At 45.5% G+C, this 16,309-nt stretch overlaps 1 protein-coding gene across 1 annotated transcript; it reads right to left on the bottom strand.

Annotated features, from left to right (window-relative positions):
- Positions 1-225: 225 nt before the first annotated feature.
- On the bottom strand, positions 226-5,485 carry slc52a2 (solute carrier family 52 member 2; the record flags this gene model as incomplete). The annotated part of the gene is given in 7 exon segments (XM_084156621.1): positions 226-435; positions 1,116-1,154; positions 1,158-1,239; positions 1,460-1,680; positions 1,683-1,909; positions 1,912-2,131; positions 5,480-5,485. Coding segments are annotated over 7 exon segments (1,005 nt in total).
- Positions 5,486-16,309: the final 10,824 nt, after the last annotated feature.

Raw genomic sequence — 16,309 nt, 5'->3', positions numbered from 1 at the left:
ACTTTACTCGCATAAAAACTGTAGATGGAAACGTGATTATTGAGTTTCATAGGGCCGGGTTCCCAGTCGAAGATTAAGCCTAGTCCAGGACTAAAAATCATTCTCTGGCTCCCATCACAGAACCACCCATCAACCCAACAACAGCCCTTCTTCTACCTGGCCTGGAAAGGGTGTTCCATCTACCATCCCTGACGTGATCACCCAGCTAGCTGTAGTTCCTGGTGCCTAACTGCAGTTGTCCACGCAGTCCTGAGACCTGGCAAACACGTGGTAGATGCTGACCAGGGGGAACATGGAGAGGGCCCCTATGAGTGAGCCAGCCTTGATGAAGACACCGCACCATAACAAGGCAGCGTGGCCGGCCTCGTGGAGCAGAGTCCCGATCACTACTTTCAGGTAGGAGAACAGACCCATGAAGATGATCCAGGACACCACCTGTGCAGAAACATACAACTGTCGTCCGGGTTACAGATACTCTAAATATGCTACACATTGTGTTGATCTCACCAGACCTGGGTTCAAATACTATTTCAATTATTTCAGTTACTTTCACATACATTTCGATATAAGTATTTCGATATTTTTTCATTGAAAATATGAGTAGTTGAATATTGGAATGTATTTGGAAATACACTTGGAAAGTATTGGCACATATTTGAAAATACTCAGGCAAGTGTATTTTCAAATACACATTTTCAAATACTCCCATGCATTTGATGCCAGGTCTGTTTGGTCCTTAGGATTATTGGAAATTATATATTTGGAAACAAGTATTTGAAAATAGTAGGCTATGTATAGGAAATACTTCAAATAGAAGTAGCTGATTCGGCTCCACATTTTTTGAAAATACTCAAATACACAGAATATAAGTATTAAAATTACAAATACTTAAATGCAAATGTATTTGAACTCAGGTCTGGATCACACCTAATCTATAGTGATCTTAAATCCCCTCATTACAAGTGCACACACTACACATCATGGCAACCCAAAAAGTGAGTGCACTTCAAGACAAACAAAATCTCTTTCATTATCAGTAGTAGCCTCAATCAATAGGTTGTAGCAAACAAGGTGATAGGCCTAGTAGTTAATAGATTATGGTTGAAATGACTTACCACCAAGGATACACCGGTAGGGCTCCCCAAGAGAGGAGGTCATTTGCTGATAGCTGCAAGAGCCATGAGGTAGGCTACAAAGACCCCACCTGCTATAGACATGAAACCAAGACCCACAGACAACCTGCAACAGATTAAAAAAAACACAACCAGAAAGATCACCTGATTCAACATAAATAAACCATGTACGATTATTCCAAATCATATCTAGGCCTACAGTCTGTCCATATTTACATTATAAAATATTTATACATCACTGAATATTTCTATCAATATCAATCAATTACTATACATGAGGGTGCAACACAGTAAGTATGCAGTGTAACTCAGTCACATTCACTCACCTGCAGAGGACAAACATGGCCACAAAGCAGGCCAGTGGGTTTGCAATGTTGCCGAGGACCACAGAGAGGTGATAGGTCATGGTGCCGTGTGGCAGACAGGAGAAGCTCTGGACAGACAGCAGGACTCCGTTGGTCAGGGAGTTGGACACACCTAGTAGCACCAGCAGGTAGATGTTGCGTGGCGTCCAGAAGGTTTGGACCGGGGCTGCTTTCTCCAACTCCACTTAATCCTCAGACACTGGTTCTGGAGCGGGTGGTTCTCCTCCCCATTATCCTTTGTTGTCGCTGTCTCAGGCTCTGGGGTGTCTTCCTGTGATGCTGGCTCTGTTATTTCTCTACACGTCAAAGCCACGAAGCAGAGGGCTGAGATTGTCAGCATTACAAACAGGAACCAAAAGATGTCCTGGGCAGGGACGTTTTCTTCCAGGTAGTGCGGCTGTACCGTGCCATCTCCTTTTTGCACTCCAATTTCCCCACACCCTGCCCCAAAGCCACAACACAGGGGAACAGGACACTGAGCCCCTGGCCAACGAAGAATGTGCGTATGTATTGAAGGGGGTAGCAGAACATGAAGGGCAAGAAGGTGACATTGGACGTACAGCAAACAAAAGCCAAAACAAACGTGAGCAGCAGATATGGTACTGATCTCACTTCCCCTGACACAGTGGCCACCTGTGACCAGAAGATGGCTAGGAAGATGGATGCCACTGCCTGAATAGGCTACTGTCTTTTAGCCTATAGTCTTCATGCAACAACAGGTGTCTATTCAATAATAATACTGTAAAACCAAGGACAAAACAATAGTATTTGTTATATAATGCTATAGGTCATCTCGGCTACCCAGAAGTAAAATTCTCGTAAAAGTTGTCACTACCCGTTTAACTTCTGGGGGGAATGACATTAACAATTGTGTGATTTCCGTTGTGTGAAGGAAGGAAGGAAGGAAGGAAGGAAGGAAGGAAGGAAGGTAGGAAGGAAGGAAGGAAGGAAGGAAGGAAGGAAGGAAGGAAGGAAGGAAGGAAGGAAGGAAGGAAGGAAGGAAGGAAGGAAGGAAGGACGGACGGACGGAAGGAAGGAAGGAAGGAAGCAAAGTCTCATCCCTTGCAAAAGGAAACTTGGCCAAATCCCTCCATTACACTAACTTCATCCGTGTGGACACGCGCGAAGCAGTAAACATGGAAGAAATGAGTGAGGATGTTTTCAACACAGCTATTTCGAATCTTAGCAGTGTCCATTCCATCCCATCTTTTAAGCAACTGCAACTGTTGAGCTTAACATTTTTGACTGGCAAATGGGACTTTTAGCATGCATGCCAACTGGTTATGGCAAACGTTTAATATACACTACATGACCAAAAGTATGTGGACACCTGATCGTCGAACATCTCATTCCAAAATCATGGGCATTAATATGGAGTTGGTCCCCCCTTTGCTGCTATAACAGCCTCCACTCTTCTGGGAAGGCTTTCCACTAGATGTTGGAACATTGCTGTGGGGACTTGCTTCCCTTCAGCCACAAGAGCATTAGTGAAGTCGGACACTGATGTTCGGCGATTAGGTCTGGCTCGCAGTCGGCGTTTCAATTCATCCCAAAGGTGTTTGATGGGTTTGACGTCAGGGCTGTGCAGACCAGTCAAGTTCTTCCACACCGATCTCGACAAACCATTTCTGTATGGACCTCGCTTTGTTCACGGGGGCATTGTCATGCTGAAACAAGAAAGGGCCTTCCCCAAACTGTTGCCACAAAGTTGGAACCACAGAATTGTCTAGAATGTCATTGTTTGCTGTAGCATTAAGATTTCCCTAGCCTGAACCATGAAAAACAGCCCCAGACCATTATTCCTCCTCCACCAAACTTTACAGTTGGCAATAGTGGGCAGGTAGCGTTCTCTTGGCATCCGCCAAACCCAGATTCGTCCATCGGACTGCCAGATGGTGAAGGTGATTCATCACTCCAGAGAACGCGTTTCCACTGCTACAGTGTCCAATGGCAGCGAGCTTTACACCACTCCAGCTGACGCTTGGCATTGCGCATGGTGATCTTAGGCTTGTGTGCGGCTGCTCGGCCATAGAAACCCATTTCATGAATCTCCAGACGAACAGTTATTGTGCTGACGTTGCTTCCAGATGCAGTTTGGAACTCGGTAGTGAGTGTTGCAACCGACGACAGAAAATGTTTACACGCTTCAGCACTTGGTGGTCCCGTTCTGTGAGCTTGTGTGGCCTACCATTTCGTGGCTGAGGCGTTATTGCTCCTAAACGTTTCCACTTCCACTACATTTCAGCTGAACTCCTGGCTAGCCATTGGCATTGCCGCTAGCTAGCTGTATCATTCATCCTACTTTATTATCAACTGGCCAGCTGTATCAGGTTGCTTTAGATGTCAGGGAAAATAAATATTTACTAGCTATCCATCTGATTGATTAAGTTCAGAAAATGCCATTAACTAGTTTGCTAGATTGAAACTTCTGGGGGAAAGCTAGGTAACGTTAATTCAGTCTGAGCTGAGTTCACCTTAGCTAGCTAAGTTGACTGTAGTTGGTTTCTAGAAAATAACTAGCTATATTTTAGACTAGGTACTGACGACTGAACACTTTTTGTCAAACTACTTTGTTCCCCTGCCTGTTTGTTGATGCATTGGAGACTGAAAAAGTTGGCAATATAGCTAAATGCCCCTCCTGATTTCACTGCAAATAGGCTGTTTTGATATAATAGGCTGATTAGACTTGCGCACATATATATGAGTGTTTCATTAGTTAGTTAAGTTACTGACTGACTAGGCTAATTCTTATTCATGTTCTTGTTGCATTTCAGGTAGTTTGATCACAGAAAGCAGTCAACAGTCCAACCAGGGCCCATAATCACAAAGCATCTCAGAGTACCAGGAGTACTGATTTAGGATCAGGTTTGCCTTTTAGATCACAATGAATATCATTACATTGACAAGGGAGAGCTGATCCTAGATCACTATTCCTACTCTGAAGATGCTTTGTGAATATGGGCCCTGGAATAAAGCTGTTGCCCAATACCTTGCACATCAGTTGTTTCACAACAGGACCCTAAAGGTATTAGCCCAATGCTTATGAACTGAATATAAGTGATTATTCATATATCAATGACTTACAAATAGGTTGAATTGTTCAGCAACATGTGCAGGAAACGCTAACACGACTTTGGTGATGAAAGGTACATAAAACATTTATTGGCATCTCCCTATCAGGCCACTGCATGCCATGACATGGGCCTGGATGGTAACACACATCATCTTCAAGCTGCCTGACTGAATACTGGGGCCTTACCTGGGAGCACAGAAACAGTCTCTCTCGCAGCCATTCTGTCAACATGTATTGTATGTAACCACTCAAATTCATACAAAGTACTATGGGCAAAAGCACTGACTTTATATTCACTTTGTCCATTTGACCCATTCTTCAATCTTGACTAGGATATACATTTTAGTTGACACGCCTGTGTGATGTCTGATATACATGAATAGAAATGTATTCACCCTGGACATGAGACTTGCACTGATTTTAGACCTTTTGAATCATAAGCTCTAAGTGCTGTCTTGATGTTGAAGTTACCACAGAAGTAAAACAAAATAAAAGAAAGGTGAAGACCAACGTGCCAAACATGCTATGAAAAAGTTATTGTTTTGTAATCTAACAATTGAAAAATTAAAATGAGTTGTTCATACAAAACGTTATTGCATTTGGTAATTGTTACGGAGTCTAGTTGATAGGTAATCGACTAGTTGGACTGTTCCCCAGACTCCACGCGTAGGGTTTTGTACAAGGCTCAACAAGGCTATTGAACTGAACATTGGTGTCTGTCTTTATTCCTTAATCCAACATATCATACAGAAACATGGTATCAGAAGTGGCTCGGAAAACACACGTTTGTTATTTTTGTAGCTAAGTACAGTATAGGCGCAGTTACGTTCCATATGCGAACACAAGCCGTTTCCTACTCACAACACTGATCAACTCGTGTTAGCTGGCTAGCTAGCATCACTACCTACCTCCATGACTGAAGACAAAGAAATCTCCTATTCCATTGCTATGGCAGCGAACATTCCGCCACCAAATCACATGGTTCTCACAGGGGACTGGAATACTAATTGGGACAACTTCAGGGATGAATTCGAGGACTATGCGCTGGCGACCGGTCTACATGAGAAACCCAACGAGGTACAAGCGGCAACTCTGAGGAGTTTAATGGGCAGCGAATGCAGGCATATCTACCGGCACAATCTCACCCTCACGGCACGACAACAGTGTGATGCAAAGGCTATATTGGATGCATTGGAGAATTACTTCAAACCCGCCAGAAACGTAATTTACGAGCGGTTCGTTTTCGGAAGCTGCAAACAGGAAGAGGGTGAGTCAGTACACAACTTTGTAACCCGTTTGAGAGAGAAATCCGCCACTTGTGAATACGGGGGATTGAAAGATGAACTGATTCGTGACAAAATAGTACTGGGAATTGCAAATGAGAATACGCGCCGGCGTCTACTGAGAGAGAGAGGCTTAACATTAGTAACTGTCATCGAAATGTGCCGCACTGCTGAAGTCACTGACATGAGAATGAGAGCAATGGAAACGGAAACCCCACGCTCCGACGTTGATACTGTTCACGCTGTTGCTAGGCAGACATTCAGACAAAACCAATCGAGGCAGAGTAATTCACCACGAACGGTGAACACAGAGAGCCCCGTAGCATGTAAATACTGTGGGAATACACACACACGTGGCAAAGAGCACTGCCCGGCCTATGGAAAACCATGCAGAGCTTGTGGAACTAATAATCACTTTGCAAAAGTGTGTCTCAAAAGCAAAAGAAGGGTGAGTGAGGGCAAGATTCACTGTGTTGATGATGTTACTCAATGTTCAGAGCTGAACAGTGAAAGTGACATTTACATGCATGAATCCATTGGGGCTGTACACTCAAGAGGGAAGAAATGGTTTGTGACACTACGATTACACAACAAGCAACAACAATGTCAACTGGATTCGGGTGCTACATGCAACGTAATGAGCTACAAAGACAAAATCAATCTGGCACCTGACACACATCTATTTCCCAGCGATACTAGACTAAAGCTGTACTCAGGAGAACTAATGAGCTCTATGGGCACCTTTGAGACCAAATGTGTTATTCGGGGACGCAAACACAAGCTGGAGTTCGAGATTGTGAAAACCAGTCAAAATCCTCTCCTCTCAGGCTCTACATGCGAACGCCTGGGACTGATGCAGTTCACTGTACCAAATGACCTGCACATTGTGGATCATGTCCAGCATGGACCCCTGTCCAAAGAACAACTACTCAGCAGATATGACGATGTATTCAACATGCCCGTTGAATCAGTGCCTGGGGAGGTACACTTTGAAGTGGATGAGAGCATTACTCCAGTCCAGTGTGCTCCTCGCAATGTGCCCATTGCAATGAAAGTGGCTGTGAAGGCCCAGCTGGACAAGTATGAGGCCGATGGCCACATGACATCTGTGACTGAACCAACTGACTGGATCAGCAATATGGTCATAGTGAAAAAACCAGAGAAGCTGAGGGTCTGCATCGACCCAAAGCATCTGAACCAAGCACTGAAACGATCCCACTACATCATGCCGACACTAGAGGATGTCCTCTATAAGCTTCCCAAGGCCAGGATTTTCACCTTGGTGGATGCCCGAGATGCATTCCTTCAATGCAAGCTGGACGAAGAAAGCAGCTTCATGACTACCTTCTGGACCCCCTGGGGTCGGAAACGCTGGCTCAAGCTCCCGTTTGGTGTCTCAGTGGCGCCTGAGGTATACCAACGCAAGCAGCACGAGTTACTGGCTGGGCTCAAGGGCATTGAACCCATCGCCGATGATATCCTGATCGTAGGCTGTGGTGAAACAGACGAAGAAGCAGAACGCGACCACGATGTGAAGCTCCTGGCACTGATGGAGCGCTGCCGATCAGTTAAGCTTCGTCTTGGCCTGAAGAAGCTGCAGTTCAAGGTGAAAGACGTCCACTTCCATGGCCACATTCTCTCGGCAAAAGGCCTGAAGCCGGACCCAGACAAGGTCCAAGCGATCCTCGACATGCCAAACCCGTCTGATGCAAAAGGAGTACAGCGTCTCATCGGCTTTGCAAACTATCTTGCAAAGCTCATGCCACACCTATCAGCAGTCTGTGAGCCTCTGCGCCGGTTGCTGGACAAAGACACACCATGGCACTGGCTACCCAAGCACGAGGCCGCAGTGCAGGAGATGAAATCTCTGGCTTCATCCATGCCAGTGTTGCGCTACTACGACGTCACGAAGCCTGTCACAATCCAGAGCGACTCTAGCCAAAGGGGACTTGGATGCTGCCTTATGCAGGAAGGCCAGCCCGTTGCGTTTGCCTCGAGAGCGCTCACCCCCACCGAACAAAACTATGCACAAATTGAGAAAGAGTGCCTCAGCATCGTCTTCTCCTGCCAGCGATTCCATCACTACTTATATGGTCGAGAGCTGGTCACCGCTGAAACTGACCACAAACCACTCATTGCCATATTCAGTAAACCTCTCCTCAACGCGCCCAAGAGGCTTCAAAGTATGCTCCTGACTCTGCAAAACTACAGCCTGAAGGTCATTTACAAGCCAGGACCTGAGATGTACATCAGCGACACACTGAGCAGGGCAACAGCACAATGTACAGGTAGAGGCACTGCCTATCAGCGGCAGGCCATCTGTTCGCTACAGCAGGAACAACAAGATGTTCAACAGATCAATCAGGCAGACTACTTAAACGTGACAGATCACCGCCTAGCCCAGATCAGGCAACATACTGACAAGGACGAACACCTACAGTCACTGAAGTCCATGGCTCTAGCAGGTTGGCCATATCTGAAAGAGGAGACACCTTTCACAGTGAGAGAATACTGGACCTTTCGAGATGAGATCAGTGTGCAAAATGGCGTCTTGTTCAGAGGTCAGAAGGTCATTATTCCCAAATCACTACGTCCAGAGATGCTTACCCGCATACACTCCAGTCACGTCGGAGGTGACGCATGCTACCGTCAGGCTCGTGAAACATTATACTGGCCAAACATGCAAGCAGAAATTAAAGGCTTTGTCAGCAACTGTACCACATGCAACGAGTACGCTCATGAACAGCAAAAGGAAACCATGATGTCACACGAACTGCCCACAAGGGCCTGGCAAATCATCAGCATGGACTTATTCAGCCACAGACAAAAGGACTATCTTCTCCTCGTTGATCATTACTCTGACTTTTGGGAAATTGAACTGCTCCCTGACTTGTCCGCAGAGACGGTCATAAAGCGCTGCAAGGCGCAGTTTGCAAGGCAAGGTCAGCCTGACAAGGTAATCACGGACAATGGCCCACAATTCACTGCACAGTTCAAGCGTTTCGCCTCAGAATGGGAGTTTGACCACGTGACCTCCTCTCCAAGACACCCAAAAGCAAATGGCAAGGCAGAATCAGCTGTCAAGATTGCAAAAAACCTGTTAAGCAGGGCCTTGCGCGACAGCAACGACCCATGGAAAGCGATCTTACAGTGGAGGAACACACCCACCGAAAACATGGACAGCAGCCCAGCACAACGCCTTCTGTCCAGACGTCTGAAGACTAATATCCCCGTAGCTAACAAGCTACTTGAGCCCTGCGTCATGGTTGGCGTCACGGACAAACTGCGTCACAGAAAGCAGCTCGCTAAGTGCTTCTACGACCGGACTGCTCGAGACCTACCAGAGCTGGAGGTGGGTGAAACTATAAGGATGAAACCGCTGCCGGGAGACCACACAGGACTTTGGAGGCTGGGCACATGCCTACAGAGAGTTGCACCACGTTCTTACCTGGTGGATGTTGGTGGCTCCCTCTATCGTCGCAATCGGGTGGATCTGCGCGTAGCAGAGCAGACAAACCAGAACATGCCATACACTCACTTAGATGAGCTGGATCACAGTCCAGGCCTAAGGGTAAGGGGTGCAGAATTGAGACATGAGCCAACTGAAGGTGAAGCTTCTACCCCACCAAACTCTCCAGCTCGTGGCCCTAATCCTACCCCTGTCAGAGCCAATACTTACTCACGGGTGGGTCGGCTGTGCAAGCCACCGGACAGGCTTACTCTGTAAGCAAGAGACTTAACTTGTTGTCTGTTAATAAAAAATAAAAAAAAATTAAAAAAATTAAAAAAGGAAGATGACAGCTGAAGTAAAAAGAAAATGTCATGCTTTTCAATTGTTATGACTTGACTGTTAAGAACGCAATGTTATGCCGTTATGTTTGCACTTTCTATTGAAAAGGATGATGTTACGGAGTCTAGTTGATAGGTAATCGACTAGTTGGACTGTTCCCCAGACTCCACGCGTAGGGTTTTGTACAAGGCTCAACAAGGCTATTGAACTGAACATTGGTGTCTGTCTTTATTCCTTAATCCAACATATCATACAGAAACAGTAATCTCCAAAATGTGGCCAATGAAAGGGTTAGTTAGTTGCATCCTTTCTCAGGGAACTGTCTGTGGATAACTGACAACAGGGTGGCAGGTTTTTTGATATGCTGCTCTAGAGCTTCTGAGACATGCCACAATCCTTATTCCTTAAGATCTGACAGATATAGCTACCACAGGTAGCTAGATAAATGGTTTATGATCATTGTAGTTTAGTTAGTTATCTAGCTAGCTACTTGTAAAACTGACAGTCTGGCTGTAAAACGCAACTAGTTAGCTACGTTAGTTAGCTAAACAACAAGCTAACGTTAGCTAGATAGCTACTGTATCTAGCTTGACACTTGTTTCTCTCTGATATGTTAGATTAAAGAATAAAGACAGACACAAATGTCAAGTTCAATAGCCATGTTCAAGTATTGTACAAGTCCCTACATACGGGTTCAGGGGAATAGCCCAGCTAGTCGATTACCTGTCAACTAGACTCTGTAACATCATCCTTTTCAATATCAAGTGCAAACATAAAAGCACAAAATTAATTTCTTAACAGTCAATTCATAACAAATCAAAATGCATCTTCCTCCTTTTTATATATATATAACAGAGGACAGGTTAACACAGTCCCTTGCTTACAGAGTAAACCTGTCCGGTGGCTTACACAGCCGACCCACCCGTGAGGAAGTGTGGGCTCTGATAGCGATAGAATTAGGGCCACAAGCTGAAGAGCTTGGTGGGGTAGAAGCCTCACCCTCAGTTGGCTCATGTCTCAATTCTACGCCCATTGCCCTTCGGCCTGGACTGTGATCCAGCTCATCTAGGTGAGTGTATGACGTGTTCTGGTTTGTTGTCTGCTCTGCTACACGCAGATCCATCCGATTGCGACAATGGAGGTAGTCACCAACATCCACCAGGTAAGAACGCGGTGCAACTCTCTGTAGGCACGTGAAAGAGCCTCCAAAGTCCTGTGTGGTCTTCCGGCAGCGGTTTCATCCGTATAGTTTCACCCACCTCCAGCTCTGGTAGGTCTCGAGCAGTCCGGTCGTAGAAGCACTTAGGGAGCTGCTTTCTGTGGCGCAGTTTGTCTGTGGTGCCAACCATGATGCAGGGCTCAGGTAGCTTGTTGACTGCGGGGATGGTAGTTTTCAGACTTCTGGACAGAAGGCGTTGCGTTGGGCTGCTGTCCATATTTTCGGTGGGTGTGTTCCGCCACTGTAAGATGGCTTTCCAGGGGTCGTTGCTGTCACTCAAGACCTTGCATAACAGATTTTTGGCAATTTGGACAGCTGACTCTGCCTTGCCATTTGCCTTTGGGTGCCTTGGAGAGGAGGTCACGTGGTCAAACTCCCATTCTGAGGTGAAACGCTTGAACTGTGCAGTGAATTGTGAGCCATTGTCCGTGATGACTTTGTCAAGCTGGCCTTTCCTTGTAAACTGCGCCTTGCAGCGCTTTATGACCGTCTCTGCAGACAAGTCAGGGAGCAGTTCAATTTCCCAAAAGTCAGAGTAGTGATCAACGATGAGAAGATAGTCCTTTTGTCTGTGGCTGAATAAGTCCATCCTGACGATTTGCCAGGCCCTTGTGGGCAGTTCGTCTGACATCATGGTTTCCTTTTGCTGTTCATGAGCGTACTCGTTGCATGTGGTACAGCTGCTGACAAAGTCTTTAATTTCTGCTTGCATGTTTGGCCAGTGTAATGTTTTGCGTGCCTGGCGGTAGCATGCATCACCTCCAATGTGACTTTAGTGTATGCATGCGGGTAAGCATCTCTGGACGTAGTGATTTGGGGATAATGACCTTCTGTCCTCTGAACAAGATGCTATTTTGCATGCTGATCACATCTCGAAAGGTCCTATATTCTTTCACTGTGAAATGCGTCTCCTCTTTCAGGTACGGCCAACCTGTGAGAACCATGGACTTCAGTGACTGTAGGTGTTCGTCCTTGTCAGCGTGTTGCCTGATCTGGACTAGGTGGTGATCTGTGGCATTCGAGTAGTCTGCTTGATTCATCTGTTGAACATCTTGTTGTTCCTGCTGTAACAAACAGATGGCATGCCGCTGATAGGCAGTGCCTCTGCTTGTACATTGTGCTGTTGCCCTGCTCAGTGTGTCGCTGATGTACATCTCTGGTCCCGGCTTGTAGACGACCTTCAGGCTGTATATTTGCAGAGTCAGGAGCATGTCTTGGGCACGTTGAGGAGAGGTTTACTGAATATGGCAATGAGTGGTTTGTGGTCAGTTTCAGCGGTGACTAGCTCTCAACCATATAAGTAGTGATGGAAGCGCTGGCAGAAGAAGACGATGCTGAGACACTCTTTCTCAATTCGTTTTGTTCGGTGGGGGTGAGTGCTTTCAAGGCAAACGCAATGGGCTGGCCTTCCTGCATGAGGCAGCATCCAAGTCCACTTTGTCTGGAGCCGCTCTGGATTGTGACAGTCTTTGCAACGTCGTAGTAGATCAACACTGGCATGGATGAAGCCAGAGATTTCATCTCGTGGACCACGGCCTTGTGTTTGGGTAGCCAGTGCCATGGTGTGTCTTTGTCTAGCAGCCGGCACAGAGGCTCATAGACTGCTGATATACTTTCTAAGATGGCTTGCAAAGCTGATGAGACGCTGCATTCCTTTTGTATCAGACGGGTTTGGCATGTTGAGGATCGCTCTGACTTTGTCTGGGTCCGGCTTCAGACCTTTGGCTGAGACAATGTGGCCATGGAAGTGGACGTCTTTCACCTTGAACTGCAGCTTCTTCAGGCCAAGGCGCAGCGTAACTGATCGGCGCTCCATCAGTGCCAGAAGCTTCACATCTTGGTCTCATGCTGCTTCTTCGTCTGTATCACCACAGCCTACAATCAGGACATCATCAGCAATGGGTGGAATTCCCTTGAGCCTTAGCTAGCAACTCGTGCTGCTTGCGTTGGTATACCCCAGGCACCACAAAGACACCAAATGGGAGCATTTCTGACCCCAGGGGTTCCAGAAGGTAGTCATGGAGCTGCTTTCTTCGTCCAGCTTGCATTGCAGGAATGCATCTCGGGCGTCCACCAAGGTGAAAATCCTGGCCTTGGGAAGCTTGTAGAGGACATCCTCCAGTGTTTGCATGATCATGATGTAGTGGGAGCGTTTCAGTGCTTGGTTGAGATGCTTTGGGTCAATGCAGACTCTCAGCTTCTCTTGCTTTTTCACTATGACCATATTGCTGATCCAGTCAGTTGGACTGGAGTGACGCTCTTATCCAATTCAAAGTGTAGCTCCCCAGGTACTGATTCAACGGGCCCATTGAATACATCATCATATCTGCTGAGTAGTTGTTCTTTGGACAGGGGTCCATGCTGGACAAGCTCCACGATGTGCAGGTCATTTGGTATGGTGAACTGCATCAGTCCCAGGCATTCGCATGTAGAGCCTGAGAGGAGAGGAGAGGATGTTGACTGGTTTTCAAGATCTCAAACTCCAGCTTGTGTTTGTGTCCCCGAATAACACATTCAGTCTCAAAGATGCCCATAGAGCTCATTAGCTCTCCTGCGTACAGCTTTAGTCTAGTATCGCTGGGCAAGAGATGTGTGTCAGGTACCAGATTGATTTTGTCTTTGTAGCTCATTACGTTGCGCGTAGCACCGGAATAGAGTTGACATTGATGCAGCTTGTTGTGTAATCGTAGTGTCACAAACCATTTCTTCCCTCTTGAGTGTACAGCCCCAATGGATTCATGCATGTAAATGTCAATTTCACTGCTCTAAAGACTGAGTGACATCATCAACAAGGTGAATCTTGCCCTCACTCACCCTTATTTTGCTCTTGAGACACTTTTGTAAAGTGATTATTAGTTCCACAAGCTCTGCATGGTTTGCCGTAGGCAGGGCAGTGCTCTTTACCTCTTGGGTGTGCATTTCCACAGCATTTGCATGCTGTGGGGCTGTCTGTGTTCGCTGTTCGTGGTAAATTACTCTGCCTCGATTGGTTTTGTCTGAATGTTTGCCTGTCAACACCGTGAACAGTATAAGCGTCAGTGCGTGGGGTTTCGATTTCCATCGCTCTCATTCTCATGTTAGTGACTTCGGCAGTGTGGCACATTTCAATGGCAGTTACTAATGTTAAGCCTCTCTCTCTTCGTAGATGCCGGCGCATGTCCTCATTTGCTATTCCCAGTACAAGGTTATCAAAACGTCACGCCATGATACATGAAACACAGCCCTTATTTTAAGTTTTTCTAAAATCCCCTATGGGAAAAATGAATGGTGGAAAATGTATTGGAACCATTTCCTTGTCTGACTGCTAGGTTTTATGGGTATTATGCAGTGGCGATTTTAACATGTAAATCTTGGTAGGGCAAACACAACAACATTAATGTATGCATGCCAGCAAAGCCACTACACAACACAACACAACACTAAACAATACATTAATTGCACAGTATGAAAATGTATGCACTCACTAACTGTAAATCGCTCTGGATAAGAGCGTCTGCTAAATGACTAAAATGTAAATGTAAATAACGGTGACAAACGGTGCCGACAAACTGTTAGGGCCTTCATAAAGCTGTTCCAACAGCAGAGCATTCTTTTCAGCACCATGGAGTGAATCCTTACCACTGCTACACCTGGCTATCAGCGCAGCCTTGTCTGGCAGCAAAACAGTTCATTCAGCCTCATTTACTTTCCTTTTAAAAAACAGCTGATATGTAGTTTCTACTGAGAATTGAGATGTACAAACTATGGCATAAGCGGACGATGAGCAGATAAGAGGAAATCCGTAATTTCGATTAAGACATTAATGAGCGAGCTAGGACGGACGTAGTCAATATAACTATTTGTTCAGCACTTTTGAAATGTACAGCAACAGAATTCAGAACATGGGCTGTTCTTACAGTATTCTCTTGTACACCAAGTCAGAACCGTAGGTTAAATAAAGGGGGCATATAAGCAGACAATGAAAGCTATTACAATATTCAATGATTACATTTCTCTAAAACAGTCTACAGGCTACATGTGCACCACCAAGTCAGAACAGTAGGCTAAGTTATGAGGGGGAACGGGACCAAATTATTAGGGTGAGGCACATGGGCTACTAACAGCTAACTACACAACATACACTTAGTGTTGCTTTCTTAGCTACAGTGTACATATCTCAGTGGCATATTACATCATTTATACAGCAGCATACAATACATTTTTGGACACCTTGTTGTACTGTGCTCACTTGAACAGGAAGGTGGCGCGATGGTCCTTGTGGGCAAATTTTGTCATCAAACTTTGTCATCAAAGTCTGGCATTCTCTGGATTTATGGTGCTTTCAAGACAACTGGGAACTCTGAAAAAAACAAGGTTGAATCATGAAGTCAGTGATCTTCAGGTCGGCGCTCTAGAAAGAGGCCCGAGTTCCCAACTTGGAATTCTGAGTTGGATGACCGTTCAAAAAGTGTTTTCCCAGTCTAAGCTAGTTTTTTTCAGAGTTCCCAATTGTCTTGAACTCACTGAAGTCTGAGATTTCCCAGTTCTGAGTTTCCATTGAATGATAGTATGATGTTGACGTGATCAGTCCAATCAAAGCTACGGTAGAAATAACGTGATTTGACTTCATTTTATCTGTGGCCAATGACCTTGAGCCTTCTTGGATGGGCATTTCTAATGCAGCTCTATGGCAGCACACAAGGGGCTTGAATTTTCGAGCTCTCCCCGTAGATTTTGTGGTGACATAGTGTCCCCATGAGTGACAGATCGCAACTAGAGAACATTACCAACCCCTACACTCCGTATTTTCCGCTGGCTTCCCGACCACCACAGAAAGCACTGAGCTAGGCTGAAACACCTGCATTTTGGAGCTGCCTTACTCAAGAAAGCAAAAAAGAGACCATGTTTGTATACGGCTTAAATAACTCAAAACTATTATTTTTTACACTGTTTGCAAACTGATATGTGACACGTATTAATGCCAAACTAACACGCAAAACAGGCAACAACAAAAAATATAAATATATAGCACCAGTCAAAAGTTTGGACACACCTACTCATTCAAGGGTTTTTCTTTATGTTTACTATTTTCTACATTGTAGAATAACAGTGAAGACATCAACACTATAAAATAACACATATGGAATCATGTAGTAACCAAAAAACTACTTAAACAACTCAAACTATATTTTATATTCAAATAGCCACCCAGCTTTGCATACTCTTGGCATTCTCTCAACCAGCTTCATAAGGTAGTCACCTGGAATGCATTTCAATTAACAGGTGTGCCTCCTTAAAAGTTAATTTGTGGAATTTCTTTCTATCTTAATGCTTTTGAGCCAATCAGTTGTGTTGTGACAAGGTAGGGTGGGGGTATACAGAAGATAGCCCTATTTGGTACAATGGCTTGCGAAAGTATTCACCCCTCTTGGCATTTTTCCTATTTTGTTGCCTTACAACCTGGGAT

This window comes from Coregonus lavaretus (assembly GCF_964263955.1).
Source record: "Coregonus lavaretus genome assembly, chromosome: 40".
Classification (NCBI taxonomy): Eukaryota; Metazoa; Chordata; class Actinopteri; order Salmoniformes; family Salmonidae; genus Coregonus; species Coregonus lavaretus.
Note: the sequence above shows the minus strand (reverse complement) of the source record. Positions and strands in the feature narration are given on the sequence as shown.